The 24,649-nt window shown below is 42.5% G+C and overlaps 1 protein-coding gene across 4 annotated transcripts in view; it reads right to left on the bottom strand.

Annotated features, from left to right (window-relative positions):
* LOC148013652 (GDSL esterase/lipase 7-like) overlaps window positions 1-24,238 on the bottom strand; it is a 60,864-nt gene extending 36,626 nt beyond the window's left edge. For 3 of the 4 annotated variants that reach the window (XM_087668461.1, XM_087668460.1, XM_087668463.1), the window contains exons 1-2: window positions 23,930-24,238; window positions 4,520-4,880 (exon numbers count right to left, since the gene is read on the bottom strand). In XM_087668461.1, coding sequence (XP_087524587.1) covers window positions 4,520-4,826 — 307 coding nt within the window. In that variant the 5' untranslated portion in view covers window positions 4,827-4,880; window positions 23,930-24,238. The remainder of the gene's footprint in view (window positions 1-4,519; window positions 4,881-23,929) is intronic. The other variant, XM_087668462.1, reaches the window with a different exon arrangement.
* Between the last annotated feature and the right edge of the window lie 411 nt (window positions 24,239-24,649).

The following is a 24,649-nucleotide window of genomic DNA, read 5'->3' as shown; positions in this document are numbered from 1 at the left end:
TGTATCCCAATTTTGGTCAATGCCCTTATTTTTGGGCCTTGAGGCTCAAGCACTTGTTTGAAGGTCCATAATAGGATCAATTCATAATAGGCCTTGTTGATTCAGCAATTCCCCACTCAGTCCATTTTATCTCCGATCCTAGTTTTCTTCACTCCCAACACCCTCATTGCAGGTACTCCAATAAGGGTTTTGGTCAATTTGGCAATTCTCCACTCAGTCCATTCTATCTCCCATCCTAGTTTTCCTCATTCCCAAAAACCCTCATTGCAGGCACATTCGCTATACAAGGGCTGCCTTGCACTATAATATGCATTCTCTAAAATCAGTTGCCTCCTCCATCAAAACACATGATAGACTAAGTGTCAAACCTGCTAATGGCCACATCTAACTCAGAATGAGGCTCACAAGCAAAAGATGAATGTGCAACTCACATGACTACTAACACCCCCTCTCAGATCCTGGATGTGATTGAAGGCCAAAGAAGATGGAATGGATCCAAGGGTAGTAGAAGAAGTGCCAATGCTGATGAGATTCATCCATGAAGTCTATTGATGAAGAAGCCCCTCACAATCTAGGTATCCCTCTCTTTAAAAAAAAGGGGACTAGGGAATCCATAACCACACCATTAATATCGTCCCCTTGAAAAGGATGGGAGATACGAGGGAACCACAAGAGGAGATAGTGAAGGATGGAATGGGACCTATGGGAAAGATGGTGGAAAATCGGGAACTAGTGCAACAATGGAAGACTGCCTCGGAGGACCCTATACAATGAAAGGGAAATGGAACATGTAAAGCCTAGACTCTCCTACCAACCTATCACTAAAATGGCTCGAGGAAGAATGACAACCCAGGTGTAAATTCTAGTAAGGCCACAAACTGAGAGGACTGGAAATCCCAAATCTGGAACATGAAGGACTTCTAAAACAGAGCTCAATGGATGGTTAGGCAATAACATGAAAGTGCCAACACCACTAATAGGCACCAAATAAATGTAAGAAATAATGACTATACCCTCTAATGGACAAACATCCTTCAACAAATCCCCTCGAGAAGTCATACAACTCGAAGAACCACTGTTAATGAGCCAAGGCCACTCAAAAGATGAGACAAGTGATGAAGAAGGCTCCTCTATCTCATGGATGTGAAGGAACATGGACTCATATGTAATAGTTGTTTAAGAGGTAAAGGAAGGTTGTGATGATTTACCTCCATCCTTTGCTCTCGGATAAAGGTGAGGGTATTTTTTCAAACACTTCTTCTCAAGATGGATACCCTTTCCACAATGTGGACATTTAGGCTTTTCTAAATTGGTGTCAAAGCTTAAAGAGGACTCCCAATGTTTGACTTGCTTCTTCTTTTTCTTCTTCTTCTTGGCCTCCTTGTCCTTCTTGTTGCTTCATCCCAAACCTACTGTAAAAACTCTAGAAAGGCTAGATGCACTAACACCAATCTCTTTGAGTTGCTCTTTGTGCTTTAGAACAAGTGGAGCTAGCTCTTCCTATGAAAGAGCTTCCCAAACCCTAGAGGTAAGAAAGCTATTGTAGAAGACATCATATTTGGGAGATGGTAGTTACGTAATGAGAATTGTCACCATGTCCTTCGCTGAGATCGTCCTACCAAGGGATGCAAGTCAAAGGTGTCAAGTGTACACTTTACTTTGCATGATCAAAGGGAGTAATTCGCACCATCAAGTCAATATCTTCTTTGGGAAGAGTATGACACACGGGGATCTAAGCAGAAGGTGCCATCATGGCTATGTGAGACCTATAGTACAAACCCTATGAAAAACATGTAGGGAAGCAAGGAAGAGAAGGGACCTTCAATCTTTTGGATTGAACAAAGTGAGAATGAGGCTTTGAATGTTGATCTTTACATTGCTCTTCATGACAGTTTGACTGATGGCACTGCCTATCCAAAGAAGAGTCTCCTTGTGACATTAATGTGACATTAAAAGTGATATTAAAGTGACACACTCCTCATACTCCGTAACTCTTCAAATAGGTCTGCAAACACACAAAAAAACTCTTGCATTTTGGTGTGGGACTATCCAAATAGAGGGAAAATCAACTACAACCTGCAAAGAGAGGTCGTAGATGCCCTACACGCCGAACAAGGCAGAAAATCTGTGTTCTTTGTGACAAATCTGCTCCAAACAACAAGTTGAGTGTGCTCTTCTCTTCATAAAACCTTCAAGTCCTCACTTTGATGATGATACCATGTGAGAATGCACGTCAGAATAGGAAACACAAAAACAAAGAGAGAAGGGAAGAGAATGAATGCAATGAAAGAAGAGAATGGAAGAAGAAAATCTGCACTGAACTCCAAAAGAATGTTAAATACAAAGAGGACTGATGAGTCCTCCTTGCACACAGCCCAAGGCATCAATGAGGGCACTGGATCAAGCTGATGACAGAAGGCAGCACCAAAAGAGAGAGGACTGTTCTCAAGTGTGAGAGTGTACAAAAGACTTGCAAGAATGATAATGGTAGCCTCTGAAGGCAAGGCTATATATGGCCAAAAAACCACGAAAAAATGGCCGATCTAATCCTAGGAGGTCAAAAACTAGCTAACATAAAAAATATGAATAAAATATTATAGATGGCCCAAAAAATGTCGATCACCCTTGTCGAGTGTGAATGCAACCTCTTGCCATTGAACAAGGAATGCAAAGGGATGGAAACCATCCTCTACCAATGTGAACACACCTAAAACCGACTAAAAAAGAAATGCACTGTTATGCATGCTCTAGAAAGAGCTGCCTCCTCCCTCAAAACACGACAAGTTTAGTGTCACACCTCCTAATGTCCCTATCTGACTCAAACTGAGGCTCACAAGTAGGAGATGACTGTGCAAGTCACATGTCAAAGACCTTATTAAAGTGTTTAAAGATGTCTTTTTTTCAGCCATTTGGTGAGATCCTCAATAGGATGCTTCTAGAATATGACATAAGGTAGACTCTTCTTGGAGATGTTCATAGTCGCATGGGATGAGAAATGGGAATGGTAAATGAGGATAGGGAACAAGGGACATGCAAGAGTTGCCAATCCAAATTACTATATAGAGGCATAGAACAAGGGTGGGGACAGGAAGAAGCTATGATTCACAAAAGGCCAGTCCATCTAGCAATAGCCTAGAGCTTCAAAGAGATCAGACTTGGGCAGGATTGTCTACCTAGGAGATATTTATATTGATGCTGCAGCATATTATTGAGAAATATGCTTTTATCACAATAAAGGATGATCATAGACTGATCAAACAGCAAAGTGACCTCTATGATTACTCATATTGCATTCAACACAAGATCTGGGTGGTTGAGCAATTGGCATATAAATGTTCAACTTGGATGGCTAGAGATTCCATCTTATCAGAGGTGACCTTTGCAAAGCTTGGATTGGAATCTAGGAGAGCGGGTCTCCATTTCAAAAGATTCACCTCCAAAAATTTCCTTTTTCTGGTATTGGACCAAGTTAGGGGCAGGATACTTCACAAAATCTTGTGCAAGAGAAGGTACATTGATGAAAGGTGCCCAGGCTGGGTATCATGGTGACATGGTGTTAGCCTGAAAGAATTTTTTATAAAACTTTGGTCAAATGTATGTCCCAAGGCAATATTCAAAACTGTGCATCATGCTCCTCACAAAGGAGTTCTTTCTCTTGTTTAGGTACCCTAAATGTTTTGCAGACCTAAGGCAACTTCCTAACCAATGACTTTCGTGTAAAAAATGCTATCAGAATGGTAGAAGAGGCATCACACTCGGCACTTTCAGGAACTCAGTTCAGAAAACACGAGAATGTATCTGTTTACAACTATATTGCAATTTATATATGAGAGGCACCCCTGCTTTCTTCAATGTCAGTTTACCTTCAAAGCCTTTACTGTGCTAAAAAAGGGCAAATTTTGGCAGAAGTCATATTTTAGATGACCAAGTGCATGACACAGGTGACTTAAAACCGGAGGAAGCTAATTCTTTACTGCACAACATGCTAAAATAGTCAATGCGGGCCCATAAAGATAAGAGACTTGATGGCATCTTGTGGAAGAGGAGGTATATGAGTGAAGGTACTTGCACTCGGTACCACATTGTAAGCCTGAAAGTAACATCTGGTAAAACTTTGGTCAAACTTATATCCCAAGGCATGTTCAAACTGTACATCATGTCCTCAAAATCAGGTTTTTGGCTATGACTATGCAAAATGGACATTGCTTTCAATGTTTTGCATCTTTCTAACCCTTTAATCATTCTCTCATATGATATGTTGTCAGACTGGTATACCTGACATTGGCCCAGGCAACGAATAAGACCACCCTGATTTTCTGTAGCATCAAACTTTCATTTCGGTTTGTCCTGAATAAACTTTTAACTGACATTGTTCTATTAGCCACCCAAAAAAAAAAGTGCATGCACACCACACTTCAAATTGGTTCCTAGGAATAACATCAAACTGAATTTCTACACTGTCAAAGCTTCAATTACTATACTCTTTTGACATAGATGTACAATGTACTAGATTACATACCGAGAAAATCTACACTAATCTTCCCATTGCAAAACCTTCCTGTCGCTTGATGACTATCAAAGTCTCTTCCATATGGTGGCATATCTGCTCGTGCAAGAGTTACCAAGTAATCGTTATTGCCACAATCTACAGTTGAGTCCCCAAATATGTAGAATGCAGGCACCAAAGACATCTGACCATCTGATTGGTCATTCTCTTCTGTTGTTTTTGCAGAAACATTTGCTCTTTCTCCATCAGATTGGACATGACCAAGGGAGAGGCAACCAATAATTATCAGTATAAAGAGTAGAGCTTTGAAAAGTCGCATGTTTTATGATGTATGGTGACTGTATAAAATTTCTGGATTGGACTAACGCCAGACCTGCAGCCATTTTCAATTTTGTTAGGTGATTACTGTGAAAACTCACTTAATATTAAGAACTTTTAAGTGTGAATAATTGCATACCAGCACTGAGAAACATTGAAGGCATGACATTGAAGATTACATTAACTAAGCAAGGATAGCCCTAAATACCCAGCTATAACACACGATAGCTATTAACATCCTTGGTTGGAACATAACATTTGACAGATTTAAAGTAGCAGTTAGCTATGTATGGTTGGAATATTTTGAATGACTTGACAAAAAACACTTGACATGCCACTGAGTTGATAGAACCTGTGTGGAAATGCAATCATACAATGTTTTGTGTGTTCAAGAAATCTTGATATAAGCTTATGGATGTTAAATGAGCTCCCAAGTCCCTTGTACAGGATTCCTTAACTGCCCTTTACCATGATTCACACTACAAGACCCTTTCACTACTCTATCCAATGTCATTTTGTATGTTGAAGATTTGATCATTACTAAGTGTCATTGCGAACACATTGCACATTAGAGAGATGCTGAGCACTCAGTTTGAGACAACAGATCTTGGATTCTCCATTTTTTCCTTGGGCTAGCGATGTTTCCATTGCCCATTTGCATTTTCATTTCACAGCAAAGATACGTGGCTGAGTTGTTGACAGCCTTTAGCATGACTGCTTGCAGGCAAATTTCATGCCCCATGGGTCCAAGTTGTCCCACCATTCTTCACATGCAGTAGTGGTAGTCACTAGGTATAGGCACCTAGTTGGGTCCTTGATATGGGTCATTCATACCCAACCAAATGTTTATGTTGTTATTACCATCTTGAGTTCATTTGTGTAGGTTCCTCTTCAAACAGGCCTCAAATTTAGAAGCATTGGTCCCTTTCAACTACTCCTCTTGGTCCAAGACCATAGGAACCAACTCTTCCCACCAAAGAGTCTCAAACTGCCCAAAGGCAATCAAGGTGGAATAAAAACCATTGAAACGGGGTGGTAATTGTGAAAGAAGAGTTATCGCCATGTCTCCAAAGTGATTACCTTCCTATTGCGTTTTGTACCCGCATTTGAAGCTGCCTCAGCTTGTTAATATGCTCCTGCATAGAAGATAACTTATTGATACTCATGATTCTCATCTGCACTTCCAAAGAAACTCGTTTCATGATGGTCATACGATTGTACATCTGATCAAGCTCCAGCCATATCGGGCCACCAGCAAATGCTCAATATGAGAGATAACAGCTATAGTGCATGAGAGAATAAAAACAAGCAGATATGAGCATTGAGTTTGTCCCAATGTGCCTGAGCCACTCCACCTTATCAATGGAAGAGAGCCCAAACTCATCTCGCAAAGAAGGACGATGAATAGCCTCTGTAACAAGCTCCGCCAAATCATAGGACTCCAAAATGGCAAGCATTGTGACCCACCAGATGCAATAATTCTCACCATTGAGCTTTTGATCTAATGAAAGAGCTAGTAAGACGGGCACCTTCCGGTCCATGAGCGCCTGAAACTCTGTCTTGGCCTCAGGAGACATCTTCACCTACATTGGCTGCACAAAACACAAAAAGCAACCCCCTCTGACTATGAGAATGCAGCTTGCTAGGCTCTTTGCTGCTCGTCCCGTTCCTTTTTCACCCACCGGAGGCAATGAAAAGGTAAAAATCTGCACTTAAAGGACCAAAATGCAGCCTTCTTCCTTCTGTAACACCAAAAACCAACAATAGCTTCAGCAAATCTTCTCCTTTCTCACACGCCCATGCCTGCCTCAACCTTGTTCTGATACGCAGCCCTCTTACTCGCCATGGAATGTTGAAAACGCAGCCTTGTGTCGCGCTGAAATCTTCTCTTCAAGTAGGTCTATCAATCCTTCAATGCTCTAATACCATGTTAGAGTGAAGCAATGCGGAAGCGTATGACCAAAACAAAGAGTGTAGAGAGAGAGAGAAAGAGAATGAAACACAAAAAACTACAATGAAGAATGTTATTTAAGGATGCAAATATATACATGGGTGCAAAGAGAATGTCTGTGTATGTCTCCACTCGAAGATCTCACTCTTTGAGAACCCCAAGGGTAGTCTCCACGGTCTGTTGAGATATCGAGCTTCACTCGTGATACGCCAGGGTGACCGTTGTGTATTTATGTCACCGACTTGTCAGTTGCAGACGCGGTTGGTACACCGCCCATGAATAATAGCTACATGATAGCTATCCTTATCTACTCTAGTTCGTGGCTCAGTTAGTATGCCACCTTAGTTAGTTGAGTTTTGTTTGAGACCCATATATAGGGTTCTTCTATTTCTTTGTATAAGAGTTCTTTTGGCTTCCACAACTAAGAAGAGGAAAACTGATTTTCAGCCTCCACCTTTGTGTGTATTCCCCCATTGTGCAAGCAAGAAAGCTACAAGTAAGACTCCTTCCTTCTCTCCCACAATCTTGACATGGTATCAGAGCCTTGTTCGTGGTAAGGAGCTCAAGAAAGCAAGCCAAGCTCGCGGTGTTCTGGTAAGAGGAGCAGTGTTGCTTTCATTTTCTGTTTTGGGAGCAGATCTCTGCAGGTAGCACAGCCGGAAAGTGCAAGAGTGCATTGTCTTAGGTTGAGACGCCCTTCGCGGTGAAGCAAGAGGGCAGTATATGCTGCAGGTAAGGGCTTTAGCCCTTGGCGACCCTGTTTTTTTTATTTGAGGCCATTTCGGGGCCTGTTTTGGAGGCGGAAGTTTTCTGCACGCACTCAGGAAAAGGCCCAATTTTATGCTGTGCAGCCACTGTTCTACAAGTCGGTGAAAAGTTACTGTAGAAATTGCATCGTATGCTTGTGCGCAGAGACATTGGGAGTTACAGAATCATCCTTGTTGCCTGTTGATGCAAAATCGTCACTAGGAAGTGACTGTGTGGTCAAACACCACTTTCGCCAGTTTTACAAATTTGCCCTTGTGAGGGTGAAGCTGAGTTTTTTGCAGTGACAGAATTTTTTGCAGTGTTTTGTAATGGCGTCTGATTCTCTTTCACAGATTGTCACTGAAAAGCTTGACAAGAACAACTTCCAAGCATGGAAGTTCAGAATGACGAATTTCCTTATGGGAAAAGGATATTGGGAATTTGTTGCAGGAAATGAAGAAGAACCAGTTCTTCCTGATGTTCCCAATCAGCAGCAAATGCAGGCATTTAAAGCATGGCATGAGAGAGCCAGGAAAGTTATGTACTGGCTGTCTATCAGCATTTCAGACTCTATGATTGTGCATATTCAAGATGTAAGTACGCCAAAGGAGGCATGGGATACTTTGTCAAAAATGTATATCAACATTTCAGACTCTATGATTGTGCATATTCAAGATGCAAGTACGCCAAAGGAGGCATGGGATACTTTGTCAAAAATGTACAGCACAAATACGCAAGCCAGGAAAATGCAGCTCAAGCAAGAGTTGCACAATGTGCAAAGAGAAAGTATGAGCATCAATGACTACCACATGAAGGTAAAGAATATTGCAGATGCACTTGCTTCCATTGGGTCGCCAGTGGAAGATGATGATTTAGTCTCAGTGACCTTGAATGGTCTAGGAAAGGATTATGCACAGTTCCGAACATCCATTTCCGTCCGTGAAAGATTTCCTGATTTTGAGGAGTTGATTGCTCTTCTAATTTCTGAGGAGCAGAGAAATGGTGGTGCATCTTCTTCAGAAGGAACTTCAAAAGAAGCTGTCTTCGACTCAAATGCTGGAAGAGGTAGAGGCAGAGGTAGAGGATGCCGTGGTAGAAATCAGAATATGCAGCAAACTCAAGAAAACCAGTCCTATGAAGGAGGACGTGTAACTCTAGAGGCAGGGGGAGCCAAAGAGGTCGTGGTGGATGGCAAAGAGGCCAAAATGCAAACAGTAATGTTGAATGCTACTACTGTGGTAAAATGAGTCATATGGCTAAAGATTGCTATAAAAAGCAGAATGATATCATGAATGGAAAACTGCAACAAGGGAATTATGCATCTTCTAGTAGACAGGGTGATGACAGAAAGGAGCATTTGTTTATGGTGCAGCACATGAACAATTCTGTGACAAGTGCAGAAGAAAGCAATGATGTATGGTATGTTGACTCAGGTGCATCAAACCACATGACAGGTCATGCAGAATGGATGGAGGATGCAAGGAAAATGGAAAAACCAGGATTTGTGGAGATTGGTGATGATACTGCACATCCTATTGTGCAGATTGGAAAAATTCCTTTATCTATGCAGGATGGGAAAAAGAAATACTTGTCCGATGTATTTCATGTCCCGAATATCACGAAGAATCTGGTTTCTGTTGGTCAAATGGTTGAGCAGGGCTTACAGGTCAGATTTAATCCTCATGGATGCTTTGTTGAGGATATGAAAAATAAAGATCGCTTGATAGCAAAAGGAAAGAAGAAGGGCAGAATGTTTACGTTGGATGCAGACATGCCTGAATTGAGTGCAGCAATGTTTGCACATGGAACCGGTGTAGTTGCAGATATTGATATCTGGCATAAACGCATTGGTCATGTTAATGTACAGCGACTTAAATCAATGCAGGCCCAAAATATTGTTGTAGGATTGCCCAAATTCAAGGTTGCAGAAATGCATAAGGTATGTGAAGCCTGTCAGTTTGGAAAACAGGCAAGGAAACCATTTCCTAGACATGTTCAAGAGAGTGAGAAACCATTGAAATTAATCCACTCTGATGTGTGGACTACTAAAGCTGCATCTCTTGGAGGCTGTCATTATTTTGTCACTTTTATTGATGACTATAGCAGAAAAGTTTGAGTGTATTTTATGGAAAAAAAAAATGAAGTTTTTGGGCACTTCAAAACTCTTAAAGCTATGGTTGAAAAAGAAACAGGCATGCAGATAAAATGCCTAAGGTCAGATGGAGGGGGAGAGTACCTCTCAAATGAGTTTGCAAGGTTCCTGCAGGAGCATGGCATAAAGCAGCAATATTCATGCAGTCATACCCCACAACAAAATGGAATTGCAGAAAGGAAAAACAGGCATATTGGAGAGGTATCTCGTGCCATGCTCAATGAAAAAGACTTGCCAGATTTTTATTGGGCTGAAGAAGTTGCTACAGCAGTCTACATAATGAACAGGACTCCCACTGCAGCAATATATGGAATGACTCCAGAGGAGAGGTATACTGGTAGGAAACCAGATATTTCTCATTTGAAAATTTTTTGTTGCATTGCCTATGTACATGTGCCAGATGAGTTGAGATCCAAGTTGGATCCAAAAGCTGAGAAGTGCATCTTTATTGGTTACTCTCAGCAGCAAAAAGGGTATAGATGCTATAACCCTTCTACTCGTAAGTTTACAGTGAGCAGAGATGTTTTTTATGAAATGAGTAGCTGGTATAAACCAGTAAATGTGATTGATGATGTAGATGCACAAAATGGTAATGCTGCACAGAATTCACAGCAGCAGTCACAAAATATTAGTGGACCTGGAGCGTCCTCTAGCAGTGGTTCACATTCTTCGCCATGGACAGGCAGATTGAGATCAGGAGAATCTTCTCAAAGTAATGCAGATAGTGGTATGCAGGTATCACGAAAAGGAAAAGAGAAGGTTGATCAGCCCATGTTTGATGTGAATGCAGGTCACTCTTATGTGGATGGTGAATCCAGTGGCTCAAAACAGAGCATTGATGATAAGTTGGGTATTCCTTCTATTGTTACACCTGGAGTAAGGAAGACCAGGGATGTTTTGAGAGCACCTGGGAATGAACCTACTTTGCGCAGGTCTACGAGAGCTAGGTATCCTGTGGATAGGCTGAAATATGATGGATTTACAGCCATTCACTATGCATATATGGTCAAAGTGATACAAGAACCAGAACCCACTTCTTTTGAGCAAGCCATGGAAAAAGAAAAATGGGAGAAAGCCATGGATGAAGAAATGGATGCCTTGGAAACAAATGCTACATGGGAATTGGTACCTTTGCCTAAAGGTAAAAATGCAATTGGCTATAAGTGGGTTTATAAGGTGAAGCACAATGCAGATGGTTCTGTGAACAGATACAAGGCAAGATTAGTAGTCAAGGGGTATGCACAAACATATGGCATTGACTATGAAGAAACATTCAGTCCGGTTGCAAGGATAGCAACCGTAAGAGCAGTCATTGCTATGGCTGCATCAAAGGGATGGTCTTTACATCAGATGGATGTAAAGAATGCATTCTTGCATGGTGATTTGCAAGAAGAGGTCTATATGGAGCAGCCACCAGGTTATGTGCATGATGTTCATCCTGAGTTTGTTTGCAGGTTGAAGAAAGCCTTGTATGGCTTGAAGCAAGCACCTAGAGCATGGTCTGACAAGATAGGACAGTATCTTGTCACTATTGGCTTTCAAATTTCCAAGGCAGATTTCTCACTTTATGTGAGAAAAACAGAGAAAGGTATTATGCTACTTGTCATTTATGTTGATGATTTGATTATGACAGGTGACAGTGATGAAGATATCCTTCATGTGAAAATGCTATTGAAGCAGAAGTTTGAGATGAAGGATTTGGGAGAGCTGCGTTATTTCTTGGGCATTGAGGTGATTAGATTACCAAGTGGGATACAGCTCTTCCAGAGGCAGTATGGATTGGACATACTGTCCAAATATGGGATGACAGGCTGTAAGCCTATTTCAATTCCTTTGGAGCAGAATGTGAAGCTGAGCACAGATGCAGGTGGGCTTCTAGAATACCCTACTATGTACAGACGCATAGTAGGAAGTTTGATTTATATGACTATTACCAGGCCAGATTTGAGCTATGCTATTGGATTGGTAAGTCAGTTTATGCAGGCTCCAAGGAAACCACATTTGGATGCGGCTAGACGCATACTCAGGTATGTAAAGTCCACATTGCAGTATGGACTATTTTATGAGACTGGGGTTCAGATACAGTTGCATGGATACACTGATGCTGATTGGGCTGGTAGTATTTCTAATAGACGATCTACCAGTGGATATGTGTTCTCTTTTGGGAGTGCTGCAGTCACTTGGAGCAGTAAGAAACAGCCTATAGTTGCCTTGTCGAGCACAGAGGCCGAGTACAGGGGTGCAACAATGGCTGCATGTGAGGTAGCTTGGTTGCATAAGCTACTTTATGATATGCATCAGTCTACAGATGGGCCAGTTGTCATTTATTGTGACAACATGAGTAGTATACACTTGGCAAATAACCCAGTCTATCATGCTAGAACAAAGCACATTGAGGTGCATTATCACTATGTGCGAGAGAGGATTTTACTAGGTCTTATTGATCTAATTTATGTCAGCACAGAGGATCAGGTAGCTGACATATTCACGAAGGCATTGGGCACAGAGAAGCTGCGCAAGTTCAGAGACCTGCTTGGTGTGCAGGAATTGGGATTGAGCTCGAGGGGGAGTGTTGAGATATCGAGCTCCACTCGTGATACGCCAGGGTGACCGTTGTGTATTTATGTCACCGACTTGTCAGTTGCAGACGCGGTTGGTACACCGCCCATGAATAATAGCTACATGACAGCTATCCTTATCTACTCTAGTTCATGGCTCAGTTAGTATGCCACCTTAGTTAGTTGAGTTTGGTTTGAGACCCATATATAGGGTTCTTCTATTTCTTTGTATAAGAGTTCTTTTGGCTTCCACAACTAAAAAGAGGAAAACTGATTTTCAGCCTCCACCTTTGTGTGTATTCCCCCATTGTGCAAGCAAGAAAGCTACAAGTGAGACTCCTTCCTTCTCTCCCACAATCTTGACACGGTCTGCAACCTAAAAACCGAGAGCACAACTATGAAAGAATGTGGAAACCGAGGCCAATAAATAGGCCACAGAAAATGTAGGTCGGTTGCATTAAATGCAGCCAGCTAGACTGAAAATTTGTTTGACTGGACAATCCTACCCGCTCGACCTGACACATGTCTCCAACCTATCGCCTGCTGACGTCAACTGCCACATGGACTACCTACTACACCTACTTGTCCAAGGAATGTCAAGCTCTAACACATATAACATGAGACCAAATCCTCCTAGGAAAGAAACCCTGCATGCTGCACAATATCAAGTTGTGACAACAAGTGAAAAAGGCCTTTCAGTCGAGCCATATGACTTTAAACACCTCAATGGGAGTCAAAAACAAGACATTTTGAGTAATCCAATTATGCCAACATCACCAAAAATACAAAAAATGGAATAGTATCTTCATGTGTGGTTAGATAGAATCTAAAAATTTTGGCTTTTATCGAACACCTAATCATAGGGACACAATACAGGTTCCACAACTCATCGCCAAATCTCTAATAGAAAAGACCAAATTTTCCTTGCCATTAGAAAGAAAAAAACCTATGATGAGAAGTCTCCATAGTTGTGGTGCAAAAGAAGTAAGAGCCATTGGAGATATTTCGTCTAAAGAGGGCCGATGCAAGGGGAAGCCACCAATCAGCATTCTTCAAAGAAAGACCTTGCATTTGAATGGAGTTTACTGATCCATCCCTCCATAATAGTTGATTCCCACCATGTGCTACTTTTATGAAGGCCCTAGACAGAATTACCCTTAGCTGCCAACTAATGAGACTATGTCTCCATAATAGTCGATTCCCACCATGTGCTACTTTTATGAAGGCCCCAAACAAAATTACCCTTAGCTGCCAACCAATGAGACTATGTGAGAAGCAAGTGATAAATCTGTTTAACTGAAGCACACTCCAAGTGTAGCCACCCCATAAGACTCCAATCCTACCAAGGACTATCAAAAACAAGTTCAAGAAAAGACTGCCACTACCGAAAAGCTAAGAAAAGACTATTCCACAAGTCACTGTATCCTCGAGGGACATGAAAAATCCATTAATTTGTGCAAAGTGACATCAATACATGCCATGCCGATAGTATTACATCAGCAACAGAAAGTAAACCAAGTCGCACCATCCGATTAAACCTAGGTCAAGCATCTTGTTTTCCTTCCCAAGAAACTAACCTAGAAACCGTGAGCAATTCAGCCTGCATAGAATTAACATACAATCTATCCTTTGATGGCTGCCAACCCAATTTCTGAAGCACAACTTTCCGTGAACAAACCAAATGGGTCAATAAAACTGAAGATGGGATACTAACAAGCTGATCAATATTGAGCACATGCCATTATGAGCAATGTATTTTAGTATTTCCATGCACAATACCCCTATCTTCAAGTAAAAAGAGTGCAATGGAGACCCAAGGCTGATGACCAACACACATGGCTCAAAACAATGACCAATGGAGAGCCACCATGTGGGTTTCCACATCTAAAATGGCTGCACTACCCATCTTTTTGGGAGTGCAAATATAGCCCGTGAAATCCAAGAAATGCTAGCATGCAAAGAGTCCTTTTTCCAAAGCATAAAGCAGATGGCAAGTGTCCCCATCAAGCTAGTCCTAGACCAGAGCAATAGGGTCAAATAGTACGTAAGCATAGGTAGCATAATTGTCTACGCCACTTTAAGGTGCACATGGAGAAGCCACACTTGAGATTTCCAATAATTTAGCTTCCACCCTAGCAAAAATCCATCCCAACACAACTGCTTAGGCAAAACATTCACCCCCAATGGGTAGCCCAAGTGCCTTGCAATATCCCCTTTGGGACCTTGCCATCCCAAGGCTTGCAAATCATGTTCAATGTAACTAATAATAGATGATTTAGAAGTATTAATGTGTAATATTGAAGCCTACCAAAAAGTCCTAGATGTCCAATGCCTTATGGAGGTTATCCCAATCAGCTTTCAAAATCATGAAAGTATCATCAACCAACACTTGGCCAAAAATCTATTGATTTGAAGGGAGAGACAAACCCACCAGCTCCCCATCGGCAAGAAAATGTGATAGCATCATTAGAATAAGATGTGTAGCAAGAGCAAAGAATAGGGGACGTAGAGAGCAGCCCTGTCTAACTGATCAGGCGAGAGTAAATGATTTAGTAACATCACCATTCAGCATGACTGGAGGATGCACTCCTGCTAATGGTATAAATCAAATAAGAAATACAAGACCCAAAACGCATTGTCTACATGAGCTCAGCAAGAAAAGACCATTCCAAATAATCAAAAGCTTTCTCCAAATCTAACTGTATGAGAACCACCTCTTCATTTGAATGTTGTGCATAATCAATACTCGTTTGCACATTCAGACTGTTGTGCAAAATGTTCCTTCCCTTGATAAACCTGACCTAGATGCACAATGTTAGAAAGGTGCTCATGAAGGCCATTAGCCAATACCTTAGAGAAGATCTTATACGCATTGCCAATCGATGAGACTGGTCTACAATGTTTGAGCTTCAAGGGCAAGGAAACCTTTGGGATCAGCTTAATAACACCCTCTTTCCATGAAGCAAGCATAATTCCACATGTCCAAACCTCCTAACATATAGCTGTCATGTCAAAGGCACTGCTAAGCGACTAGCATAAGTCTCAAAGAATTCATTCATGAGACTGTCTCACCCAGGACTTTTATCCCTAGCTAAAGTCAATGAATTATCCATCACCTCATCCTCATGAATATCAGCCTCCAAAAGCAGCAGCTGTATAAAGAAAAATCTAATGCCAAATCAGCACATAAAACACAAAAAAGCATGAGCAATGCAATCTATGTATGGCTGCTATGAACCAAGAAGATTCATAGTATATTGCCTACGCATATGCACAATAGCCTAAGGATCCGTAACTATCTAATCATCAGTACTTAGTGGTCACACCATATTCTCCCTTGCAAAGGATGCATGTAATTGCCGATAGAATTTATGAGACTGATAGGAGTTATCCTGAAGTCCCTCAGTGAAAGCTGTAAGTTTGACCTACTAGTAAAGTGTAGTAACAGAAAGTGTTTGATAAGATCAGCCAAACATGCAGATATGATACCAAGAGAGCATCACCTAGAGACTCAATCAAAAGAGAGCGAACAAATGCCAACATTTCTTCAACAACACGCAAATGTTGCATGCAAAGGGGGGCATGATGAATTCCATATTGCCTAGCAACCCTTTATACATTGCCAGTCAACCAATCAAAAGATACCATTCCTTGACATGGAAAGTTAATCGAAAACCGATCTAATAACTACATCATGTAAACATTAAAAACATCACGACTCAAAAAGGAGGAATTAAAGCACAATGGTAGCCTGCCCAAAAAACTCACAAAGGTACAAGTCAGCTGTCTGAGCATTACATACTCTAGTGGAAAGTGAACATACTGCTGCAAAACTTTCATTTCCAAAATCTCTGACTGAAATCGGTCATCATGCATGATGTACATGTGGTCCAACAAGCTCAGTCTATGTTGGGGCAAATAGAAAGTCTATCCAAGAGCTGATGAACACAACCAAGGCCAAGGATCCTGCTTTGGGACTGCTGAAGCAAACTCATCCCAATCATGACCCTCCGGAGCCTCCACTTTACAATGTGCAGAGGTAGAATGTGAGGGGTCTACACACATTGAAATCACCCATCAATAAACTGGGTCTCTCTCTCTTCTTCTTCTTTTCCGTAATTGGGTCTCTCTCTCTCTCTCTCTCTCTCTCTCTCTCTCTCTCTCTCTCTCTCTTTCGTAAAAGGTAATTGTATTAATTACGAAAAAAAGGTACCAGTTTACATGATTACAAGATACCCGATGGCTCTAAGCCATCGTGTGTAAATCTCTCTCTCTCTCTCTCTAAAGTACTAAACGACAAAAGAGTTACAAAAAGTCATGGCAAAGACGTAGAGGAAATTGCCATATGCCAAGGAAGTAAGTCCTCCCGAGGGAGCAAGTTAGAATGCCGAATGAGATCTATCTGCCAATGCAAGAGGCCTTTAAGCCTAGCAATATGTCCCTAAACATTATAGGCTAAATCAAAAAGAAAAGCATTCCGAATGGTCCAATTGTGCCAACAGCCCCAGTATCTGAGAAAGTGAAACAAGATCTTCATATGCGGTTGAGCCGGTGTGGGGTATTTGGGCCACACAAAAGCCCAGTCAAAAGGGCTTAGCAAGAAACCAACCACAGCACGCCAAACTGCCGACAAGAGTGACCAGATTTTCTTAGCAAGAGGGCAAGAAATAAATCGATGACGGGCCGATTCCACACTGGTGGTGCAAAAGAAACAATTGCCGTTGGAGATTCGACGCTTGGAAAGGGCTGAAGCAAGAGGCAGACCACCGATCATCACCCTCCAAAAAAAGACCTTGCATTTGAAAGGTGTCTTGTTCAACCAGCCCTCCATTACAATTACCTTCCACCATGATTGAGATTTACGCAATCCCCATATAGTATTAGCTTTAGTAACCAGCCATTGATGATCTTTAATCAGAAGATGATACACCTGGTTAGCTGAGGCCTTTTCCAAATTCAGGCGGCCTGCAAGGTCCTAGTCCTGCCAAGGACGATCCGAAGCAAGGGCCGGAAAGGGTTGTCTGCTCTGGAGCACCATCAAAAGCTGTCCCCATAAATCACGGTATCCAGGAGGGATCCTGAAAAGCCTTCTGGCTATATGAAACGATATCAACACATTGCGACTAGCAAGGGTGGCATCTACAACTGAAGTCAAGCCCAAACGTGCCATACGGTTAAATTTTGGTCTGAGCTCATGTTTGCCTTTCCAAGAAAGTAATCGCGAGGCTACCAACAATTCCCGTTGAAAAGAGTTAGTAGCTAAGCGGTCCTCTGCTGGATGCCATTGAGCCTTCTGGAGAACCAATTTCCAGGAGCATACCAAGTGAGCAAGCAGGGATGACGAAGGACTAGAAAACCAAGAGTCTGCATTAAGAACATGCCACCAAGAGCTCCGAATTCGAGTATTACCATGCACAAGCCCGTGATTCTCAAGAAAATAACGGGCTATCAAGACCCACGGGTGATGATCCAAGCACATGGCACAAAAAAGAAACCAACGGAGTGCCAGCATATGAGTTTCGGCATCCAAAATAGCCCCACCACCCATGCATTTGGGGGTACATGCATGCGACCAAGAGATCCATGAAATACCTGCATGTAAGGAGTCCTTCTTCCATAACATGAAACGAATGCACTGAGTAAGAGCATTCAATGTAGTAGTAGTCCAAGGCAGCAATGGCAAGAAATAAGTGAGCATTAGCAACATAATTGTCTGAGCCGCCTCGAGGCGAACATGGAAAGGCCAAGCCTGTGACTTCCAATACAGAAACTTAGCTGTCAGTTTCTGTGAAATCCACTCTAGTAGTTGCTTCAGCCGAACATCAACACCCAAAGAGTACCCAAGATGCCTGACAATGGAACCACGGGAAACAACCATTCCCTGCCAGTCCAGTGACTACAAATCTGACTCCGTGCAACTGAGAATGGCTGATTTCAAAGCATTGATATGAAGACCAGAAGCATGACCAAAGAGAGTCCAAACATCTAATGCTTTGCGAAGATTATCCTTATCCGCACGCAAAATCATAAAGCTGTCATCAGCCAAGGATTGACTAATGAAGTGCTGTCCAAAAGGAAGAGACAATCCAACCAACTGAGTAGAAGCTGCCATATGAGATAACATCGAAAGAACCGGATGAGTCACAAGGGCAAAAAAGAGAGGACTCAAAGGGCAACCCTGTCTCACAGAGCGTGCAAGGACAAAAGGCTCAGTAACACCACCATTCACCATAACTCGCAAAGAAGCCGCAACACTAATGGTGTAGATCAAACGAGCCATCCAAGTACCAAAGCCCATAGTAGACATAAGGTCTGCAATGAAGGACCAGTCTAAATAATCAAAAGCCTTTTCTAGGTCCAATTGAATCAATACCACCTCCTGATTAGAGTGCCTTGCATAGTCAATAGCCAGTTGCACATTCAAGACATTATGCAAAATGTTTCAGCCCTTAATGAAACCATATTGAAGAGGATGTACAATGGCAAGAAGATGCTTATGGAGCCGATTCGCCATTACTTTGGAAAAGATTTTATACATAGAACCCATCAGAGAAATTTGTCGCCAATGTTTCAACATAGACGGCGAAGGAACTTTTGGAAGCAGTTTGATAAGTCCTTCTTTCCATGAGGAAGGCATGAACCCCGTTTCCCAAACTTGCTAAAACATAGCCGTCAATGGTTTTACCAGACTGGTAGCAAAAACCTCAAAGAATTCATTGGTGAGACCATCCCAACCAGGACTTTTATCCTTGGGCAAGTGTAACGAAACATCCATAACCTCCACCTCACAAATATCTGTCTCCAAAGCAGTTTGCATGTCATGTGGAACCTGATTGCGAACCAAATCATAGAAAACTGAGTGAGCATGAGTAGTTTGGTCAGAAGGTGAAGATGTAGAACCAAGGTCTAGAAAATAATTCCTCCACATATTCACAATAGTCTAAGGATCAGTGGACCATTTGACCTTCTGCATCCTAGAGTCTAGTCATATTCTCTCGAGCGGAAGTTGCATGAAGAGCACGAAATAACTTATGAGTCTAACAAACACTATCTTGCAAATTCTCCGTCAAATTTTGCAATTTGGCCTGTTGATATGATTTCAACTGAAACTCTTTAAGAAGATCAGCCAAACGCATAGCCAATGGCAGCAGAAATACATCATCTGGAGTCTCCACCAGTAGAGAACAAACCAAAACCAATAATTCCTCCGCTGTGAGTCGACGCCGCCGACAAAGAGAGGCACGATGGATCCCATACTGTCATACAACCCGCTGCACATTAGAGAGCAATCGTGCAAAAGAAGCATTGCCCTCAGAAGGGAAGTCCAATAAAAATCTATCAATCAATTGCTGCATATAACCCTGAAAGATTGAATGCTTCAAATAAGACGAGCTGAAACGCAAAGGGAGTCTGTCCAGAAATTGCTTAAAAGGTGCAATGGGTTGTGCAAGCATCTCAAGCTATAGAGGAAAATGGTCCGACAAGGCGTATTGCTGCAGCACTTTTATTTCCAACATCTCAGGAAGAAAAGCATCATCCTGCATGATGTACATGCGGTCCAACCGCGACCATGTAGATGTATACTGCGCAGAATAAAAAGTGAACCCTGTAGAAGAAGGGTGTAGCCATGACCAGAGATCTTGCTTAAGTACGGCAAGAGCAAACGCATTCCACACACGGCTTTCCGGAGTATCCATCACTGAATGCTCTGATGTGGACTACAAAGAATCAACACATATATTAAAATCCCCCATCAAGAAACCCCGTCTGCCAAGTGACAAGGAGGTCTGCAAAGTATTCCAAAGATCCCGGTGGAATAAAGGATCATTTGGAGCATAGAGCCCAAGTAACCATAAAATCTCTCCTTCAAATAAAACTTCAACCACCACAAAACGACCATGTACATCATTTTTTATAAGAACAGGTTTATATTTCTCATGTACAATCATAAGCACACCAGAATAATGCATGGCATGTGTCCCTGCATAAAACAAGCGAAAGCCATGGCAATCCACAACTTTTCCTACTTCGCCGTGACTCTTGTGCTCAACAGCACACAAGACATTCCACTGATTCTCATGCAATAAACTCCACATGGCATGTTGCTTATTGCGAGAACAAATGCCTCGCACATTCCACGTGGCTATTTTCATGTATATTCAAAAAGAAGATCAGGAATGAGGCAACGCTTGCCTCGATTTAACCTTTTCTACTAGAATGTCAAGGACTCCCTCATCCAAAAAATCAGCCAACACGGCAAAAGAGTTCCGATGGGCAGATTTAGAGGTAGACGGTGTATCCACTGACTTGGGGATGGAACGGGGATAAGGCCGATCCCATGGGGTGATCACATTACCACTAGCATCAAAAGCCAACTTAGCAAGTGGACCCTTCGGACCATCCGTATATACTTTCCTAGTGGGCCGATTGTGAGGAACAAAAGAAACCATAGCATGAGAAGGGTGCTCTGACGACAACATGTATTTCCTGCGCGTATAAGTACACAAGGAATCTTGTGAAGCATTAGGCACAGTATCCACCATGCCAGCATCAAACCTTTTAACTTTTTTGGCACGTACATCCACCTAATCATTGTCACGGGAATCCAAGTCTGAAACCTGTTGTTTGCCTTTATCCAAAACTTTAGGGGATTGGGTTGCATCCTGCGACGCAGCATCAAGCACCATATCTTCCCTAGGAGGCAAAACATGCTCAGCATCTGAAGTCAGTTGCTTTGCTAGACATTCAGCCATAAAATGCCCCAATTTTCCACACGAAAAACAATGGCCTGCAAAGTTACCCCATTTCAGACGAAAGTACAAAGGATGCATGCCAGAGCAGTTAAGACGTAACCAAGCGGGCCTTTTCCGAGCAGTGTCCCATAACATACACAAACAGTTACGATTTGTGGCCCTTAGGCTCGGAGGGACCAAAACAGTGCCCACAACGGCCATGGCATCCTTTAACACTGGCCAATAGACAGCCAGACACCACCTCAACCCACACCGGGCATTCATGTTGAAGCAGGCGCTGAAAATCTGCCATTGGGCGCCAGGGCACAACATGGACCGAACGGCAATCAAAGAACAATGGCAGTTTAGTCAGCAGATCAGCACGATACTTCTCGGATTTCAACAGTACCTCATAAAAGCCTCGGGGCCCAACAAAAATCTCTTCAACACACTCCCCTTGTAGTTGATTTTGCAGCCACAGGAGAATATAGGAAAGCACTGGAATCCTACTAGTGAAGAAGAGTATAACAGTACGTTCATAAAACACTGAGAATGAGCGCAAGACATTTTTCGGATCCACAGTGGCTTCCAGAACATCTTCAGCTCCAAAGTCAGAAGACGCTTCATGATTATGTTGAACATAATCGCCAAGTAGAGTGTTGGCAAACTCCAACAAATGCTCCCAATCAACATCCCGAGAATCCACAGAATCAGAAGCAACCTGCGCATAAGACCGTTCCTGATGATCCATTATCTCTTCCAAAGTATGCTTGGTGCATTTGCCCGCAGGCTGAAAGTCAGGACTAGGGGGCATCTCCTCCGTACAAGGAACCATATCCTCTGGTTCCTCTGTGTCAGAATCTGGACCAAGGGCTACCACCGTTTGGTCGAGAAAGGCCATATCTAGGCCAGCCATATTGTATCACCACTTGCGCAGGTCGGATGCTAAGCCAGGAGCTCACGGAAGACAGAAACAGCACAGGCCTCTCTCTCTCTCTCTCTCTCTCTCTCACACACACACACTGTGTATGTCTGCTATATCACAAATCTCTGTCTGCTGTGTTAGAAATCTACACCTCTGTATGCGTGTTTCTCACACTGCTGAGGCCGCCCCTCTGCTATATCACAGAATTCTTTCTGCTGTGTCAGAAACCTCCTGTTTATACTGCTCCCGCTAGCTGATTCACTCCCTCACCTTGACAGCCATGGTCATGGCTCCGAACTTGAAGTAGGGCGGAAAGAAAGACTGGTCGATGTAGGTATTGGTCGGGAAGCTCCAGTAGTCTCTCCTTGCTGTATCAAAAGAAGAAGAAGACGACGATGACGGGGCAACTGCAGCCAGCTGCGAGTAACAGAGAAGATTACAGAAGCTTTTATATGGTGGCAGCAGTAGCAGTCGAGGTCACTGCAGCATGGCGCCTCTCTAGATGTGAGCAAGCATGAGCAGGAGGACGTGGAGGACGTCTACAGCGTGGCGAAATGTTACGGGGCTGGAGAACTGCACCTGAAGTCGCAGGTCTTTCCGATAGACCACGCACGTCCAGGTGACGACAGGGAGGTCCACACAACAAATGGGCAACGCTAGGGGACAGCGCACAGGCGACGGCAGCATTCCACTCTCTCCATCTCAATTCTATTCTCTCTCTCTTTCTCTCTCTCTTTTTCGTAAAATCTCTCTCTCTCTCTCTCTCTCTCTCTCTCTCTCTCTCTCTCTCTCTCTCTCAGCGCCTGAGTTTTGCACAGCTGGAATATTCATGCACTAGATATGCAAGTGCAAGCACTGACTACACCACCAGTCATGCTCCCTGCTGACGTTGTCCTTGTTGCATAGACTCCTAAAAGTCATAAAAGAGCTGATCTGACTTGTTTCTTGTGCATGTCCCTACTTGTTCACACAAGACCCTACAAAGCTCACTCATTCATCCAGCACCTGAAGTCTCCATTGAGACAATTGCAGCTGCGTGCCTTAGTGAATGAAAAAGCCCTACATGGTTTGGTGTAGAATGCATTAAGTCCCAATGTGCAAGTGTACTGTTTGTAGTCTTGTGTACATCAACATCCACACCCTGCCCCTTAACACTGAGTCGTTTCACCTTTTCAGTCATTCTGGATCCTTTCGATGATATTTATGGAAATTCTTCAAAAGATCCCCAAATGTTATGTATGGAAATTCTTCAAAAGCTCCCCACATGCCATACGAGTTGACAAACTTGTGGAAATTGAAATGATGGCATTGCTTATCAATCTGGTTTTTAGCAACACAAAGATATGATCTGCTAAAACCATTCAATGAAGATGGACACAAGAATGAACCTCCAAAACAAGATAAGTGCCCTGGAGAGTCAAACTCTGTAACGTACCCCTCAACATATAAGTCTTGACAATGGTAAAACAGAAAAAGTTGGAAGTAGCATTTTGATTGTTTCCATATGAGACAGAAAGGACTGTGAATACGACATATATCCTAATATATACCTGAATCTTCCGTCCATCCCAGCATTTGTCTACTCCTTTTCTTTTTTGTTTTATGGAGAGACTTAGACCTGATAATGGTTCTGGACAGGCTGGTCGTGCCTTTTGGAAGTGCTATGTGTGGCTGGAATCCATGTACTTGCATTAAAAACCAGGGAGAACGCACTCCATAGAAAAGTTTTAAGTGAAGCTTCTATTCAGGCACTAGACATTTCATGTGAAGCTTTCCATTCAGGCACTAGACTTAATCCATAGAGGTACTCCACAGAAAAATTTCATGTAAAGCTTCTAGTCAGACACTAGACGTACTCCATGGCAAAACTTCATGTGAAGTTTCATGATCAGTTATTTCCCTACTTGCAAGAACAACAATTTATATTTAGAACACCTGCTCCACAGCTTTGACCTGAAGGACAATCTCGGCTAGCACACGAGAATAAGCACCTTTGTTATCGTTCAGAATCGCTCTCGCATTCAAGTTCTGGTACTCACCGAGCACCGGATTGAAGATTTGGCTGTGAGGATCTCGTATATTGCTGGTAGAATACACGGCGTCGGCGGTTCCGAGAAGGGACAAAACGGTGGGCCGGCTCACTTGACCATGGGAGCAATCTGCTGTGATTCCTCGAACTAACTGCTTGGTTCTCAACTCCGAAGGTCGCCATAGCCATGGAGCTGATGGAGAAGGTGGCTGCTGCAAACCCCATACGACTTGCATGACGCACCTACAACATTGTATTCATGTTGATGTTGGTTTCCACCTTCGACACACTTTAGACAAAATATATATTGGCCAAGCTAAGGCTAACGACAGTAAAGGACAACCAGGGCGACAAGTCCTATTAGAATGGTTTATGGCATCCTCTATCGATAGTCTTCAGCTGCTTGTTCTTGAACATTTCAATAGATTTTCATTTATCGTGCATAGTTTTAGTAATATTGTTTTCCAAGTCATAGTTTTCCTTTTTTTTTTAATATCTCAACGAGGCTTTGCAATTTGGCAAGTGCATCGAGCTCACCAATGCAGTATATTCTATTACCAAAAGAAATTGTATTTATTCATGATGTCACCATCATTCTATCATCATATATGGTTTTAAGTCTTTAGATTTATATTTAAAACTAGTTGGTTTTAGAATGCGTAAGTCGGGTTTAGTTGATGTTTCTATGGTCAAAGAGGACGTAGTACATAGTTTAGCTACATTAGTAATG

The sequence above is a fragment of the Lygodium microphyllum genome, chromosome 26 (genome assembly GCF_053477565.2).
Source record: "Lygodium microphyllum isolate KBCC chromosome 26, Lygodium_microphyllum_v1.1.10, whole genome shotgun sequence".
Lineage (NCBI taxonomy): Eukaryota > Viridiplantae > Streptophyta > Polypodiopsida > Schizaeales > Lygodiaceae > Lygodium > Lygodium microphyllum.
Note: the sequence above shows the minus strand (reverse complement) of the source record. Positions and strands in the feature narration are given on the sequence as shown.